Raw genomic sequence first — 15,202 nt, 5'->3', positions numbered from 1 at the left:
TGTGCAGGAGTTTTCAAGCATTTTTTAAGTCGCTGAACTCTCCCTTCAAGTAATGTTTTACTTAGAACGTCAACTTACAGATGAGAGAAAAGCAACAGCCCTGGGTGAAGTAGAGATGGGGCCTGCTCCCACGGCTTCCCTATTATTCCCCACAGTAGCTCCTAAAACACTTATACGGATCCTGTAGTTTTGTAGAATACGGCTTAAAGATGACTGATAAGGTAGAAAAAGCTATGACTTTGGAGTCAGCCAGAGAGATGAACCTTTGAATGTTTTCTCTGCCTCTTACTGTGTATTTTCCTGTTTTGTAAAATGAAGACAATACTACCTACCCTCAAAACAGTTTTGAGGATTAAATTAGAAAACACACCAGTGCAGTGGCTGGTATGTAACAGGTGGGCAACATATGGTCACTACTGTTGCAATGAGTAATGATACTACTCTGAATAATAAAAATCATGATTTTCAAAGCAAAAAAAACCAACAAAACAAAAACTCAAATACAAACAGACTCAAAATGGATCATAGACTTAAGTATACTAAAAAGGTATGCCACAGACTGGGAGAAAATATTTACAAGACACATGTCTGATAAAAGACATGTATCTTAACTATACAAAAAAAAAATTAAAACTTCACAATAAAAAACCCAAACAACCCAATTAGGAATAGGGCAAAAGATCTGAAGAGACACTTCACCAAAGAAGATGCACTGAAGGCAAAATAAGTATATGAGAAGATACTCAACATCGTATGTCATTCAGGAATTGCAAATTAAAGCAATGAGATATCACCACATACCTAACAGAATGGCCAAAATCCAGAGCACTGATAACACCAAATGCTGATGAGCTTGGGAGCAATAGGAACTCTCATTTACTGTTGATGGAATGCAAAACAGTGCAGCCACTTTGGAAGACAGTTTGGGAATTTCTTACAAAGCTAAACGTAGTCTGACCATATGATCCAGCAATCATGCTCCTAGGTATTTGTTTACCCAAATGAGTTTGAAAACTTTTGTGTATGCAAAAACCTTCAAATGTTTATCGCAGCTTTGTCCATTATAATGGCCAAAAGTTGGAAGCAACCAAGATGTCCTTCAATAGGTGTGCGGATAAACAAATTGTGGGACGCTCAGACAATGGAATATTATTCAGTGCTACAAAGAAATGAGCTATTAAGCCACTAATAGGACACGGCATAACCTTAAATGCCCACTGCAAAGTAACAGAAGCCAATATGAAAAGGCTACAAAACATACTGATTCCAACTATATTACCATTCTAGGAAAGGCAAAACTACAGAAACAGTAAATAGATCAGTAGTTGCGAGAGGTATGAAACAGAGGAAATGATGAGGGGAGTTTTGGGACAGTGAAACTATTCCATATGATACTGTAACGGTGGATACGTGAAATTATGCATTTGGTAAAACCGACAGAATGTACAACACTGTGAGTGACCCCAATGTAAACTACAGGCTTTGGTTAATAATAAGATAGCAATATGGGTTCATCAATTATAACAAATGTGTCAAACCAATGCAAGGTATTAATAATAGGGCAACCTGGGGAAGGGGGAGAGGAAGTATATGGGAACTCTGTGCTTTCTGCTCAACTTTTCTGTAAGCCTAAAGCTGCTCTATAAAAAAAATATAAACAAAGCACTACAGTAACAGCAGAAGTAAAAGCATGGAGGTTAGTGGACATGTATCTGGAGAAAACTATAATTCAAAGAGATACACACACTCCAATGTTCATTGCAGCACTATTTACAATAGCCAAGACATGGAAACGACCTAAATGTCCATCAACAGATGAATGGATAAAGAAGATGTGGTACATATAAACAGCGGAATATTAGCCATAAAAAATAATGAAATAATGCCATTTGCAGCAACATGGATGGACCTGGAGATTATAATACTAAGTCAGAAAGAGACAGATAAATATGATATTGCATATATATGAAATCTAAAATATGACGCAAATGAACTTATCTACAAAACAGAAGCAGACTCACAGACACAGAGAACAGACTTGTGGTTGCCAAGAGGGAGACATGGTGGGGGAAGGATGGATTGGGATTTTGGGATTAGTAGATGCAAACTATTATACAAAGAATGGATAAACAGCAAGGTCTTACTGTATGGCACAGGGAACTATATTCAATATCCTGTGATAAACCATAATGGAAAAGAATATGAAAAATGTATATATGTGTATATCTTAATCATACACTTGCCATACAGTAGAAATTAACACAACATCGTAAATCAACTATACTTCAGTAAAATAAATTTTTTAAAAAGCATAGAGGTTAGGATGCATAGCAGCTAGGGAATGACAATCTGCTGTGTTCCTTTGATATTTTTAATAGTCATTCTGGTGATACTGCAGAAAATGGATTTGGTGCAGGTAAGACAAAGTAGGCCCATTAGGAAATGACTAAAACAATCTAAACAAGAAATAATAAAGGCCAAAACATTCCTCCCAGTGGTGGTAGGAATGGACAATGCATTTCACATCTTTTAGAAACTGAGTGGATGGGGGTACCATTAGCTAAGGTGGACAAGGAAGATGGATGAGCAAGTCTGAGGTTTTGGTTATGCTATACCTAAGGGTATACGTACAGGCAGTCAAAGGAGAAACGTCTAACAGGCAATTTGACATGGATGTGAAGCTTGGGGAGAAGTTGGAGCTACAAGTCAGCATATGGCAATACTTAAAAACATCAATGGATGAGATCACCAAAGAAAGCATGTATGGCACTAAAAGCAGTTGGCCCAGGACCACAGAAAAATCAATTTTTAGAGGGAAGCAGAACAAGAGCAGCTGTCAAAGAAAGAAATGATCCGAGGTAGGAGGACGACAGAGAGAATGGAATTATGAAAGCCAAGTGCATTTGTCAGGTTGAAACATTGCTAAACCTTTGTCTCCATGGTGGCAAGCCCACACACAATGATGAAAACTGAAAATCCAAGACTTACCCATAAAGCACATTATTTAGGGATATGGAAGTAAATGCCAAGAAATCAGCTAAGACCTAAAAGTGGTTGCCCTGGGGGAATAGTGGGGGGAGAATGGGAGGTGAGGGGTTTGGACCTACTAGTTTTTCTGAAAGAGTCTTTTATACTAGGTACAAACAAACAAACAAACCCAAACACCTAAGTACAAAGGAGAAGAAACTAGGATAGGTGGTACATTGTGTGTGAAAGTTCTGGGGTTTAGTCACAAATATATGATCCAGGAGATACGGCTACCCAGCAAGTCATTATAAGCTGCATTTACTAGAAGTACAATATCCCCATCCAAACAACAGACTGAACTTCTTAGGTCACATCAGGAACACAGCATTCGCTTCTGGGTACCACGTTTTAAGAGGGTCTAAATACTATCAATTCTTCCCTCATGTCTTTCACACTCATCCTTTTTATCCTGGAGGCCCTACCTTGATTCAGGCTCTTAACACTTCACACCTAGGTCAAACCAAGAGTATCCCAACTGGTCCTTTTGGCTCCAAGCTACCCTACATCTTGTATGCAAATTAATTTTCTGAAAATCTATTTGGTTCCCATCACTCCCCTTCTCAAAAATCTTTCAGTTTCCCATTATCTGGCTATTTTGCAGGACATTTAAGATCTTTTACAAGTGGATCCCACCCTAACTCTTCACCCCAATGTCCTGCTGCTTTCCAAAATGAATTGTCAGCCCCAGTGAGTCTGGTACACTCGTGGTTCCCTGCACACACACCTCTTACATCATCTCTACCTCTGTGCCCTAGTTCCTGGGTCCTTGCTCCCATCACTCTTTGAACCTGCTCTTCTCTGCTTATATGGGCGCCATGTATATGTTAGTCAAGCTCCACGCTTCCTCTTGGGCTTTCCCTAGTCCCTTTTACTGCAGGGACATCTCTGTCCTCTGGACTCCCATATCACTCCCTATGGTGTCAACTGTTTCACAATTATCATATATATTAACAGAACGACTTTGCACTATCAATTAACTTTTCAAAATACCTTTTGTAAGTATCAATCTTATAAGCCACAAGCTTAAGATGGCCAACAATATTGGTCCTCTTATGACAGTCACCAAGCATCTAGCTATACTTTTAAAGACACCAAAAACCAAAACATCATCTACTCCTCTAAGAACAGGGACCCTTTCCCCTCTGTGCCCTCCTAGCATTCTGCACGTGTCTCCACTCCAGCACACACCATAGCATATGGATTTTATTAGTCCAAGTCCCCCACTTCCACCTCACTACCTGGCTGTTACATGGAGGCAGGGATCTGTGGTGGAACAGATACACAATCAATCTTTGATGAATTGAATCACTCACCCCACTGGCAGTTCTGATGGGTTTTGCCTTTAACTTGGGGACCAAGACCTTTCGATACTGAGGTGGGACTGCAGCAATGATATCCACCAGGCGGGGCTGTGCTGAAAGGCCGTATTTGGCAGCTGTCCTGGTTTTCACCCTGAAAGTAAAGCATCTAGCATTATCAAGATCACAATATTTCAAGGACAAGCTACCAAAAGGATAACCCATAAATCACATCATCAACTCCTTTCACCAGATGACAACAGTGGGTTTAACATTTGTAATTATCAGGGAACTAGAACAAAATTCATGACTTCTTGTTCTCCAGAGTACCAGAAAGAAAACCAGATGACTACAGGGCGGGGGCCCAGGACAGTGATACAGTGTAGGTCTCGTTCAAAGTAGTTCTCCAGCTTCGAAGGATTCTACCCTTTTCTCAGCTTCCACGCTACTACATTTAGGATCAGATTAATTCTGTTGTGGGGGACTGTTCAGTACATTGTAGGATGTTTAGCAGCATCCTTGGCCTCTACCCACTGACACCTCTTCCCGTTGTAACAACCAAAAATGTCTCCAGACGTTGCCAAATGACTTGAGGGTGGGGATGGTCATGCCTAGTTGCAAAGCACTGCCTCAGGCCAACAAAACAAAACAAAACAATTTAAAGCAAAGCTATGCAGAACCAAATAGGAAATAAAGTAGATATATTTTTAAAGCTTTAAAAGTTTTAAAACTTTTTCTAATTCAAAATATTATATAAAGAACAGAACAATAAAACATATAAATATACTCTAACAATTATAAAACAATCACTCTTGTAACCACATTCCAAGAAAGAGAATATGATCAGCACTTCAGGAGACCCGTTTGCCCCTTCCTGACCGTAACCCTATCCCTAACCCCCAGAAGTAACCTTTATTCCAACTAATAACTCCTCGCTTTCCTCTATAATTTAGCAATTTTTCTTTTCTTTGTGGCTGCTAACCAAATCCTAATAGTCACTTTATCTTCTCACTTTAATCCATCTATAAATATTATGGGGTGTTCAAATCATTTCAACAAATGGTTACTGAGTACCTGATAGATACAAAAGACTACCTAAGTACTTGGTATGTCAGGAGGTGTAAGGCATAGCTGTTTCATGCTCTGTGTTCGCATGTTTGCAGACAGGCATGCACAAAAATAAATCTACAAGTAATAAAAACATATGTATCAATAATAAAACACACACACAACAATGAATGATTCCAGATCTCAAGAGAGGAACTCAATGTGTGCTGAGGAGATATTCAAAGAAAATGGGCACAGAAAAAAGATAGGCTTCAGACAGGCAATAAAGACACAGAGATGGGGCTTCCCTGGTGGCGCAGTGGGTGAGAGTCCGCCTGCCGATGCAGGGGACACGGGTTCGTGCCCCGGTCCGGGAAGATCCCACATGCCGCGGAGCGGCTGGGCCCGTGAGCCATGGCCGCTGAGCCTGCGCGTCCGGAGCCTGTGCTCTGCAACGGGAGAGGCCACAACAGTGAGAGGCCCGCGTACCGCAAAAAAAATAAAAAATAAAAAAGACACAGAGATGACACTGAGAGCAGACAGGCTGGCTTATGTGAAGATGCAAAAATAGGATAGTACAGATTTTAAGAAATTTGAGTAGACCAACTTAACAGAAAGCAGAAGGTTTTCAATATGAAGATACAGAAGTTTAAAAAGTTGGAAAAGTTGAAGCCACACTGAGAGGCCTTACATAATGGGCTGAGGAATCTGCATTTAATTCCACAAGCACTGGGAATGTGCTGAAAGTTCCTGCACAGGGAAATGATGAAGGAAAATTAATCCAGCAAGACAGTAAAAAGAACTGAAAGCATAAACTACTGCAGGAGTCTAGACTTAAGTTTAAAAGGAATGGAAGAGGAAGTTGGTGGTGAACATGAAAGAGAGTTATAATGAAGAAACAGGCAAAATTTTGACTCAGTGGACCTAAGGGAAAAGATTCAAAGATGACATGAGTTTCAAACCTGGGTGAAGGTTAAAACAATTAGGCAAAGAGGACATCTGAGTAGGGGCTGGTTTTAAAGAAGATGCTAGCTTTAGCTTCAGATGTACTAAATTAAAGAGAATGACAAAAATATACAAGAAGTAGAAATGTTCATGAGAAACAAAAGATTTGTATAATTAGAGGTATAGCCAACAAAGATGGGGAAAAAAACCCCACTGCTAAACACATGGTAGAAAAACCAATAAAATATAATGTCTTCATGGTATAAAAGAATAGTTACTAATTTATTCTTTAGCAAATGTTTATCAAGCACAATGTTCCAAGGAAGGGGTGTAACATTGTAGTATCTCAGGTAACAGAAGACAGGGTCCAAAATAAGGTCATGTGCGTAGTGACTAGACCACTGACAACCTGGGGATGGGGGGAGAACCCTTTCACTAGAGCAGATCTGTATCACAAATATATAGTAAATAAATAGATGCAGAGAGGAAAGACCACTCTTATTTGAGGATGTAGCCAAGTCAAAGCTGAACATGGCTGTGGAGAGGAAGTGGATGAACGTGTCCAGGAGGTTCTGAAGTAGGGAAAGGCTGGATTCGATTAAAGGCCCCAAAGAGAGGGCTTCCCTGGAAGAGAGCTACCACCTCTCTGAGACGACCGGGAAGAGAGGAAGGGTGTGAAGTGAGATGGCCCAGAAGGACAGCGCCTGGGCTCTGGAGACGGACGACCTGATGCTAAATCCCAGCTCTGCCAATCACCAGTTATTTACTCCTGAACAAATTATTTAACCATTCTCTAAGAGGACCCACCTGTCAAATGAGGTAAATACCTACCTCATATAGTGTTTGAGAGGATCAGCTGAGCCAATACACATAACGTACTACTAAGAGCGACCGGAATACCGTAAGCGCCCAAGGAATGTTAGAAACTATTAGTATTATAAGGCTATAAGGCAATTTTGCCATAAATAATCGACAGGGCAGGGCAGAAAGCTAAATTCTCAACTGAAACATGAAACATGAGATAGAACCAGTAGTATTTGATAATTTCATAGAAGAGATCTACTACCCAAGAACAAGATCACCTTCTTTTTTATAGATCCACTTACTTATTTAGATCGATGTCTTTCCCCTGTTCGTGGGCTTCAATCAGTTGTTTAATAACATCTCCTATGGTCAGCATCATCAGCTCAGCAGGGCTGAGATCTCCTGAAAAGATAATATTTGACACTAAAAAAATCATATTACTCAGTAAAGGTTTTTGTATTTATTAGGAGTTTGCCTTCCAAAATCATTCCAATCATGTCAAAATGATACCTCAAGTACACAAGACACTACTGTATACAATTTGATCGTATATTTTACATCTTTAATTTTAAAACCAACCTGGCTTCACCTATATATGGGAAGAATTCACTTTAGAAGCATATACACCTCAAGAATGATAGATGCAGGAAAGAGCAGAGACAAACATGAGGAAAAAGAACCTAATCACACAGGAAAGGACCAAAGTAGTTAAAGTAGCTTCCCTTTATCTCCAGATTGGTAATTACACTTAGATGCATTATTTCATCTGATTCTCAGAACACAGTGAGGTAGATGGAACAAGAATATTTGCCTGTCCCATAAAAATGCTACCAAGGGGTGAAGTTGAAACTCAAATCCAGGTATCCGCAGAAGTAATGTTAATACTATTTTGAAATACAAAGACATGGGTCTGTACGTGCCTAGGGATCTTAACACAACTGTAAAATATAGTCTGTCCACCATCACGACATTCTCCTGGCAACTGAGGCCGCCCTTCTCCTCTAAAAGGCAACAGCAGAAGCTGACATGTTCTTACATGACCCCCCCGCCAATTAAAGTTGATTGGTTCAAGGATGGGCACCTGTCCAGGTCGGGCAAATCTGAGCTCTTTTTTCAAGGCAAAAGACACCAGTCCCTCTCCAGTGATAAAAAGTTGTGAGATTTCAGCTTGGGAGCTACTAGGAAGCCTGCCTCCTGCCTGCAGAGAAAGCTGGTGTGCAAAGATAATGATGTCATCAGAGAGAAACACAGATGAGAAAGCCCTGGCGCTCATGAAGCCCTTTCATTTACTTTATCTCATTTGAAACCTCACAACACTGGAAGGTAGGTATCGTTACCACATTTCACAGGCGTGAAAAATTAAGGCTAGTTAAGACATAATTGTAAATGGCATAGTTAAGACTCAAATCCAGGTCTTTTCTCCGCAACTTACATGCTTTTTCCCACTGTACCAAGCCACGTCTAATTTAATGAGGTAAAGCTAACACATACAAAACAATCTGAGAGAAAAAGAAGTCCGTCTATAGTCAAAGGCTAAGTGCTTTCTAAACCACGTAACTCAGCCCTTCAGAGTTCTACCAAGGTGCCTGAGGGGCCATGTAACAGGTCAGGCTGGTGGTGATTAAGGTAAAGGAGGAAGGGGAGAGGGAGGGAGAGGGAGGGTCTCTTTCTCCATTTCAACCAAAGCCGCTCGGCTTTCATCTGTTTATATGCTGAAGTTCTGCATAAGAATTTATTTGGAGGAGAAAAGGTGATTCAGGTGATAAAAATACAGGCAGACCTCAGAGATACTGCAGGTTCAGTTCCAGACCATCACAATAAACCAAATACTGCAATAAAGCAAGTCACACGAATTTTTTTGGTTTCCCAGTGCATATAAAAGCTATGTTTACACTGTACTGCAGTCTGTTAAGTGTGCAAGAGCATTATGCCTTAAAAAAAACCTTAATTAAAAAATACCTTATTGCTAAACAATGCTAACCATCATCTGAGCCTTCAGCAAATCATAATCTTTTCGCTGGTGGAGAGTCCTGCCTCTATGTTAGCTACCAAACTGATCAGGGTGGTGGCTGCTGGAGGCTGGGTGGCCGTGGCGATTTCTTAAAATAAGACCACAGTGAAGTGTGCCTCATCCATTGACTCTTCCTTTCATGAACGATTTCTCTGGAGCAAGCAATGCTGATTGACAGCATTGTACCCACAGAACTTTCAAAACTGGAGTCAATCCTCTCAAACCCTACTGCTGCTGTATCAACTAGGTTTAACCTAATAGTCTAAATTTTTTATTGTAGTTTCAACAATCTTCACAGCATCTTCACCGGGAGGAGATTCCATCTCCAAAAACCACTTTCTGTGCTCATCCGTAAGAAGCAACTCCTCATCCATTAGTTTCATCGTGAGATTGCGGCGATTCCGTCCCATCTTCAGGCTCCACTTTCAATTCTAGTTCTCCTATTTCCACCACATCTGCAGCTACTTCCTCCACTCAAGTCTTAAGCCCCTCCAAGTCATCCATGAGGGCTGGAATCAACTTCAAAATCCTATTCATGTTGATATTTTGACCTCTTCCCATGAATCACGAATGTTCTTAATGGCATCCAGAATGGTGAATCCTTTCCAGAAGGTTTTCAATCGACTTTGCCCAGGTCCATCAGAGGAATCACTATCTATGGCAGCTATAGCCTTACAAAATGTATTTCTTAAATAATAAGACTTGAGAGTCGAGATGACTCCTTGATCAGGCTGCACAACGGATGTGTGTCAGCAGGCATGGAAACAACATTAATCTTGTCTCCATCAGAGCTCTTGGGTGACCAGGTGCATTAACAATGAGCAGTAATATCCTGAAAGCAATCTGCTCTCAACAGTGGGGTTAAAATACTCAGTAAACCATGTTGGAAACACATGGGCTGCCATCCAGGCTTTGTTCCATTTCGAGAGCACAGGCAGAGTAGATTTAGCATAATTCAGAATGGTAAAGGGACATTAGCTTCAACTTAAAAGTCACCAGCTGCGTTAGCCCCTAACAAGAGAGTCAGCCTGCCCTCTGAGGCTCTGAAGCCAGGCAGACTTCTCTCTAGTTATCAGAGTCCTAGACGGCATCTTCTTCCAGTAGAAGTTGTTTAGTGTTGTTTAGTGCAGCCACCTCCACTAACTATCTTAGCTAGACCTTCTGGATAACTTGCTGCAGCTTCTCCATCAGCACCTGGGGCTTTGCCTTGCATTTTTATGCTATGGAGATGGCTTCGTTCCTTAATCATCATGAACCGACCCCTGCTAGCTTCAAACTTTTCTTCTGCAGCTTCCTCAACTCTCTCAGCCTTCAAAGAATTAAAGAGAGTCAGGGCCTTGTTCTGGATTAGGCTTTGGCTTAAGGAAATGTTGTGGCTGGTTGATCTTCTATGCAGGTTACTAAAACCTTCTCCATATCAGCAATAAGGCTGTTTTGCTTTCTTATCATTCATGTGCCCGATACAGTAACGTTTTCAATTTCCTTCAAGAACTTTGTGTTCACAACTTGGCTAACTGTTTGGTGTAAGAGGCCTAGCATTCAGCCTACCTCAGTTTTCGACATGCCTTCCTCACTAAGCTTAATTATTTCTAGCTATTGATTTAAAGTGAGAGATGTACGACTGTTCCTTTTACTTGAACCCTTAGAAGCCACTGTAGGGTTACTAATTGGCCTCACTTCAATATCCCTGTGTCTTAAGGAATAGGGAGGCCTGAGGGGAGGGAGAGAGATGGGGAAATGGTCAACAGGTAGAGCAGTCAGAACACACACAACAGTTATCAATTAAGTTCATCGTCTTATGTGGCAATTTGTGGGGCCCCAAAACAATTACAAGAGTAACATCAAAGATCACTGATCACCATAATAAACATAACAATAATGAAGTTTGAAATATTGCGGGAATTACCAAAATGTGACACAGAGACACGAAGTGAGCAAAAATGCTGTTGGAAAAATGGAGCTGATAGACTTGCTCAAACGGGTTGCTACAAACCTTCAATTTGTAAAAAACACAGTATTTGCGAAGCGCACTAAAGCTAGGTGCAATAAAACGAGGTATGCGTGAAGATAAAGATTTTTAAAACACTTGTGTAGCCCTTGAGTATATCAAGAATTAACCAGAGAAGTAAATTAGTAAGAAAAGGCTTCGTGGAGGAAAGCACACAGGGATCTTTAGCGGGCAGGATCTGGACAAGCAAAACAGAGTGCAATCCAGAAGGAACAATATTAGGTATAGGAATTACCTATCATCTTTACGTGCAGGAGTACTGCCTAACTAGAATAGAGGCTTTTTCACAGGGTTCAGTAAGAACAGATTACAGGGTACACTGGCTACAAGGCAAAGGCATTTAAATAGGATGCAATACACAGTGGAGAATTATATGTTCTCAAGTTTGGGAGTAAAAAGATGAAAGTAGTGTTGAAAGAAAATAAGTACAGATTGATCCTTGAACACTGGCTTGAACTGCACAAATCTACTTATATGCAGATTTTTTCAAATACATACAGTACCTGTATTTTTATTTTACAGATCCTTAAAGTTTGTGTTTGAGGATCTGAGTCCTGATTCTATCCAAACTGTTTCAGCTTCCTGCCCTTTGGTGAGTCATTTATCAATTCCTTTGTTTTTTCAGGCAGAGATAGCAACACTCAGAATTTCAACTGTGCAGGGGTCAGTGCCCCCGACCACCCCCTCCACTGTTCAAGGGTCAACTGTATACAAAATATACTAAAGAAAAAGGATACAAAAAATGATTCAGAAGATGAAAAGAATACACATCCTCTGTATACTAAGTAAAAGGCTCTTGAAAGGCAACATTGTTAAAAAACAAAACAGATTTACAGTAAAGAAACTTGGATGACAGACTCAGTCCCTAGCTTCCAAACCCTACTGGCTGTGTGATAATGAGAAGATGAATAGCTTCTGAGCTCCCATTTCCTTGTCTGCAGAATTAGGATAATCCATACATATCTTTCACAAGATTCAGTAAGAATCAACAAAAATAATGTATATATGAAAGCTAAAGTATTATTCAAATATCAGTTCTTAATGAAGGTGGGTTAGGGGGATGGTGGCTAGAACGATGAGGAATAAACTATTTCAAGAAGCAATTTCTATAAGAACTAACAGAACTTGGTAATGAAGTCAAAAGTTTAAAGCTGGAGAGATGGAGGAGCACGTTAGAGGGAGAAGATAACTAATCAATTAGGGGCATGTAGAATTTGATGCCACAAAGCAACTGAAGGTAACTTGGACACTTGGAGCAGTTGATGCCAAGAGGCACAGTGATTAAGGAACAGATTTTTTTTTTTTAATTTTATGTTTTTGGGGTTCATAGAGACAGCCTGAGAAACCAGTTCTGGGCTAGGAAAGTTTCTTAACTCTTTTCACCTCGGCTTCTTCATTTGTGAAAAGGGGACGATATCAGCCTAAGAATTATTAGCAAAGGCTCAACAGATGGTAACCATAGTTATCATAACCATCATTATAAATAGACCGACTGCTCAATTGAGCTTACAGAGATAACACTAGAACCTGTGAGAAAATACCTGAAATTTGACTCCATTCGGCTGAAAAACTAAAGATGGCATTGCTCCACGCTAACTCAGGAGGTAATACAAATGGGAATGACTGCCTAACTACCCCCACAGAATCGCAAGAATAATTCAGTGGTTTTCTTTCTTTAACTTTGAGCTTTAAAATAATCTCAGATAAAAAAGCACGTGAAATGTGTCGTAAAACGAATCTTAGCAAATTAAGAGTCCGAGAACGTGTTAAGTCCACCGACCACGTTAACTTCTTGGAGGGCATACCTTGGACTAGAGCTTTTGTCCTTTATGCAAAAGACACCAAGTGACTGCCAAAAAGGAAGAGTAAGGATAGGTTGGTTCAAAAAACACAACAGGTGAAAGGAGAAAGCAGGGGGCTGGAGGCCACAGACGGACCACAGGTGGCTGGGGAAACTGGATGAGGTAGCGGATTCCCGCGGGAAAAACTGGCTTCAGCACCTGAGGGCCCGGGGTTCGCCCCTTCCCTACCACCGCCCCGTTCCCCCTCCCTTTCGCACCTTTCCGCTTCTGCCTCATCTCTCCGCTGTCGTAGCAGCCGCCAACCCAGACAATGTAGCGTTACCCACTCGGACCTCTGGGAAAATTGCCAGCCACAAAGCAACTCTGTCCTGTCGTAAAGTGACGATCAATATATCGTAAAGCTGTTCCCAGAAGACAGCGCGCGCAAGGGTCCGCCCCGCTTCCCAGCAGCTGCTCGCAGAGCTCCAGGAGGCGGGGCAAAGCGGCGGCCGGGGCAAAGCGGCGGGCCGGGCGAAGCAGCCCGGAGTGTAAGGGCTGTAGGGTTCCCACGTCCGAACGCAAGGGCAGCTTGGGCATTAGAAACCGCGACCTGGGCAGCACAGCGACAGGGCAGAGCTTATGGACAGAGGCTGTGCCAGGAAACCTAGATAAGAGGGCGGATGTGGGTGGTCTCTAAATAAAGGTGGAGGAGCCCAGGGTGCGTTGCGTCCAGGGTGGCTGGGCGGGAACGTGAGGGGGGATCGCGGGAAACTAGATTCAGAGCCTGGAAGAGACGATGCAGGAATCAAGTAACGATCTGAGGTCCAGGCTCTGACGCCAGTGGATCCCCCTGGTCTCAGATGAATGGCGCGTTATCAGTAATCATCGTGAAAGCTCTGGAGGTCTCTCCAGAAAAACGCACACACGCACAAAGTTTTGTAGTGCTTGGAGGCAGGACATGGAATCATGTTTTCCTGAAACCCATCCATGATCTCCTTTGTTCATGGACCAGAAATTAAGAACGCCTCTCGTTAACAAAGACAGGAATCTGTGCTGTTTCCAGTTCCTTACTTTCCACTAGAACTGAGGTACCGCCAAGTCTTTGACCTCACCATGACACTGAAACTGTCCTGGTCTTTTGTGACTGCCCAGCAGGACAAATTCAGTAGCATTTATGTGTTCTTACTGTCATCCTAGTACCAAGTGACATAAGTTAGCTACTTAGGAAGTCTTTTATGATAGGACCCTCCACACTGAGTTTTTCTTCTGCTTTTTCTCAATCCTGCTGTATATCATCTCAAAATATTGGTGTACCACAGGGGTCACTTCTCAGTCTTGTCTTCGCCAACTTGATCCCCAGAGTACCAGAGCTTTTAAACACCATCTGTCTGCTCCCATTTTTATAGTCCAACTTCTTCCCTATTTGACATCTTGTTAGATCTGCATGTCTGATATGTATCGGAAACTTAACACGTCCCAAAAGGAACTCTGCTTTTACTTCAGTTCTGCTCCTTCCCCAATCTTCCTTAAAATGAAAACACCATCCTCTACCTCATCACTCTTTTACCTCACACAAGAGAAAGAGATGGGTAGTACATTTGTAGATTTTAACTTATAACTGGAAATGTGATATTTGAGCTAATACTTGATATGCAGATATCTGGGGGAAGAGTATTTCAGACAGAGGGAACACTTAGAGCAATGCTCCTAGGGAGAGAGGATGCCTGGTGTATTCAAGGAAAGTAAGGAGGCCGCTGTCAGTTGACCAGTGAACCAGGGGAAGTGTAATAGAGGTCAGAGAAGTGATGGAGTGCAATGGGGGACACTGCAGCTCATGTAAGACGTTGTAGGCCAGTGTAAAGCCTTTGCCTTTTACTCGGCACGTGAGGAGCCACTGGAGAGTTTTTAGCAGAGATATAATCTGATTTATAATTTAAAAGTACCTCTATTTGCTGTGTTGAGAATGGACTGTAGGGAGGAAGGGTAGAGAGGTAGGGAGATCAGTTAGGTGGCTGTTATCATACCTATGCCAGGGATTCCCAAACTTTGATGCACATGGGAATCACCTGGAGAGAAGTGAAAAATCCTGGTGCCCAGGACACATCCCATACCAATTAAATCAAAATCTCAAGGGGGTGGCAGCCAGGCATTAGTATTTTTTTAAGATCCTTGGGTGATTTCAAAATGCAGCAAAGTTTGGGAACCGCTGAACGAGACCAGGGATGATTATGACTTGAATCAGGGTAGTAAGCAGTGGAGGCAGTGAGATGTGTTCCGATTC

The 15,202-nt window shown here is 41.6% G+C and overlaps 1 protein-coding gene across 1 annotated transcript in view; it reads right to left on the bottom strand.

Moving 5' to 3' along the window:
* The window catches only part of ELP3 (elongator acetyltransferase complex subunit 3), a 111,146-nt gene extending 97,841 nt beyond the window's left edge, over positions 1 to 13,305 (bottom strand). The window contains exons 1-3 of the mRNA XM_060102610.1: positions 13,200 to 13,305; positions 7,424 to 7,523; positions 4,341 to 4,479 (exon numbers count right to left, since the gene is read on the bottom strand). Coding sequence (XP_059958593.1) covers positions 4,341 to 4,479; positions 7,424 to 7,523; positions 13,200 to 13,218 — 258 coding nt within the window. The 5' untranslated portion in view covers positions 13,219 to 13,305. The remainder of the gene's footprint in view (positions 1 to 4,340; positions 4,480 to 7,423; positions 7,524 to 13,199) is intronic.
* Positions 13,306 to 15,202: the final 1,897 nt, after the last annotated feature.

Source organism: Mesoplodon densirostris, chromosome 6, assembly GCF_025265405.1.
Source record: "Mesoplodon densirostris isolate mMesDen1 chromosome 6, mMesDen1 primary haplotype, whole genome shotgun sequence".
NCBI classification, from domain to species: Eukaryota; Metazoa; Chordata; class Mammalia; order Artiodactyla; family Ziphiidae; genus Mesoplodon; species Mesoplodon densirostris.
Note: the sequence above shows the minus strand (reverse complement) of the source record. Positions and strands in the feature narration are given on the sequence as shown.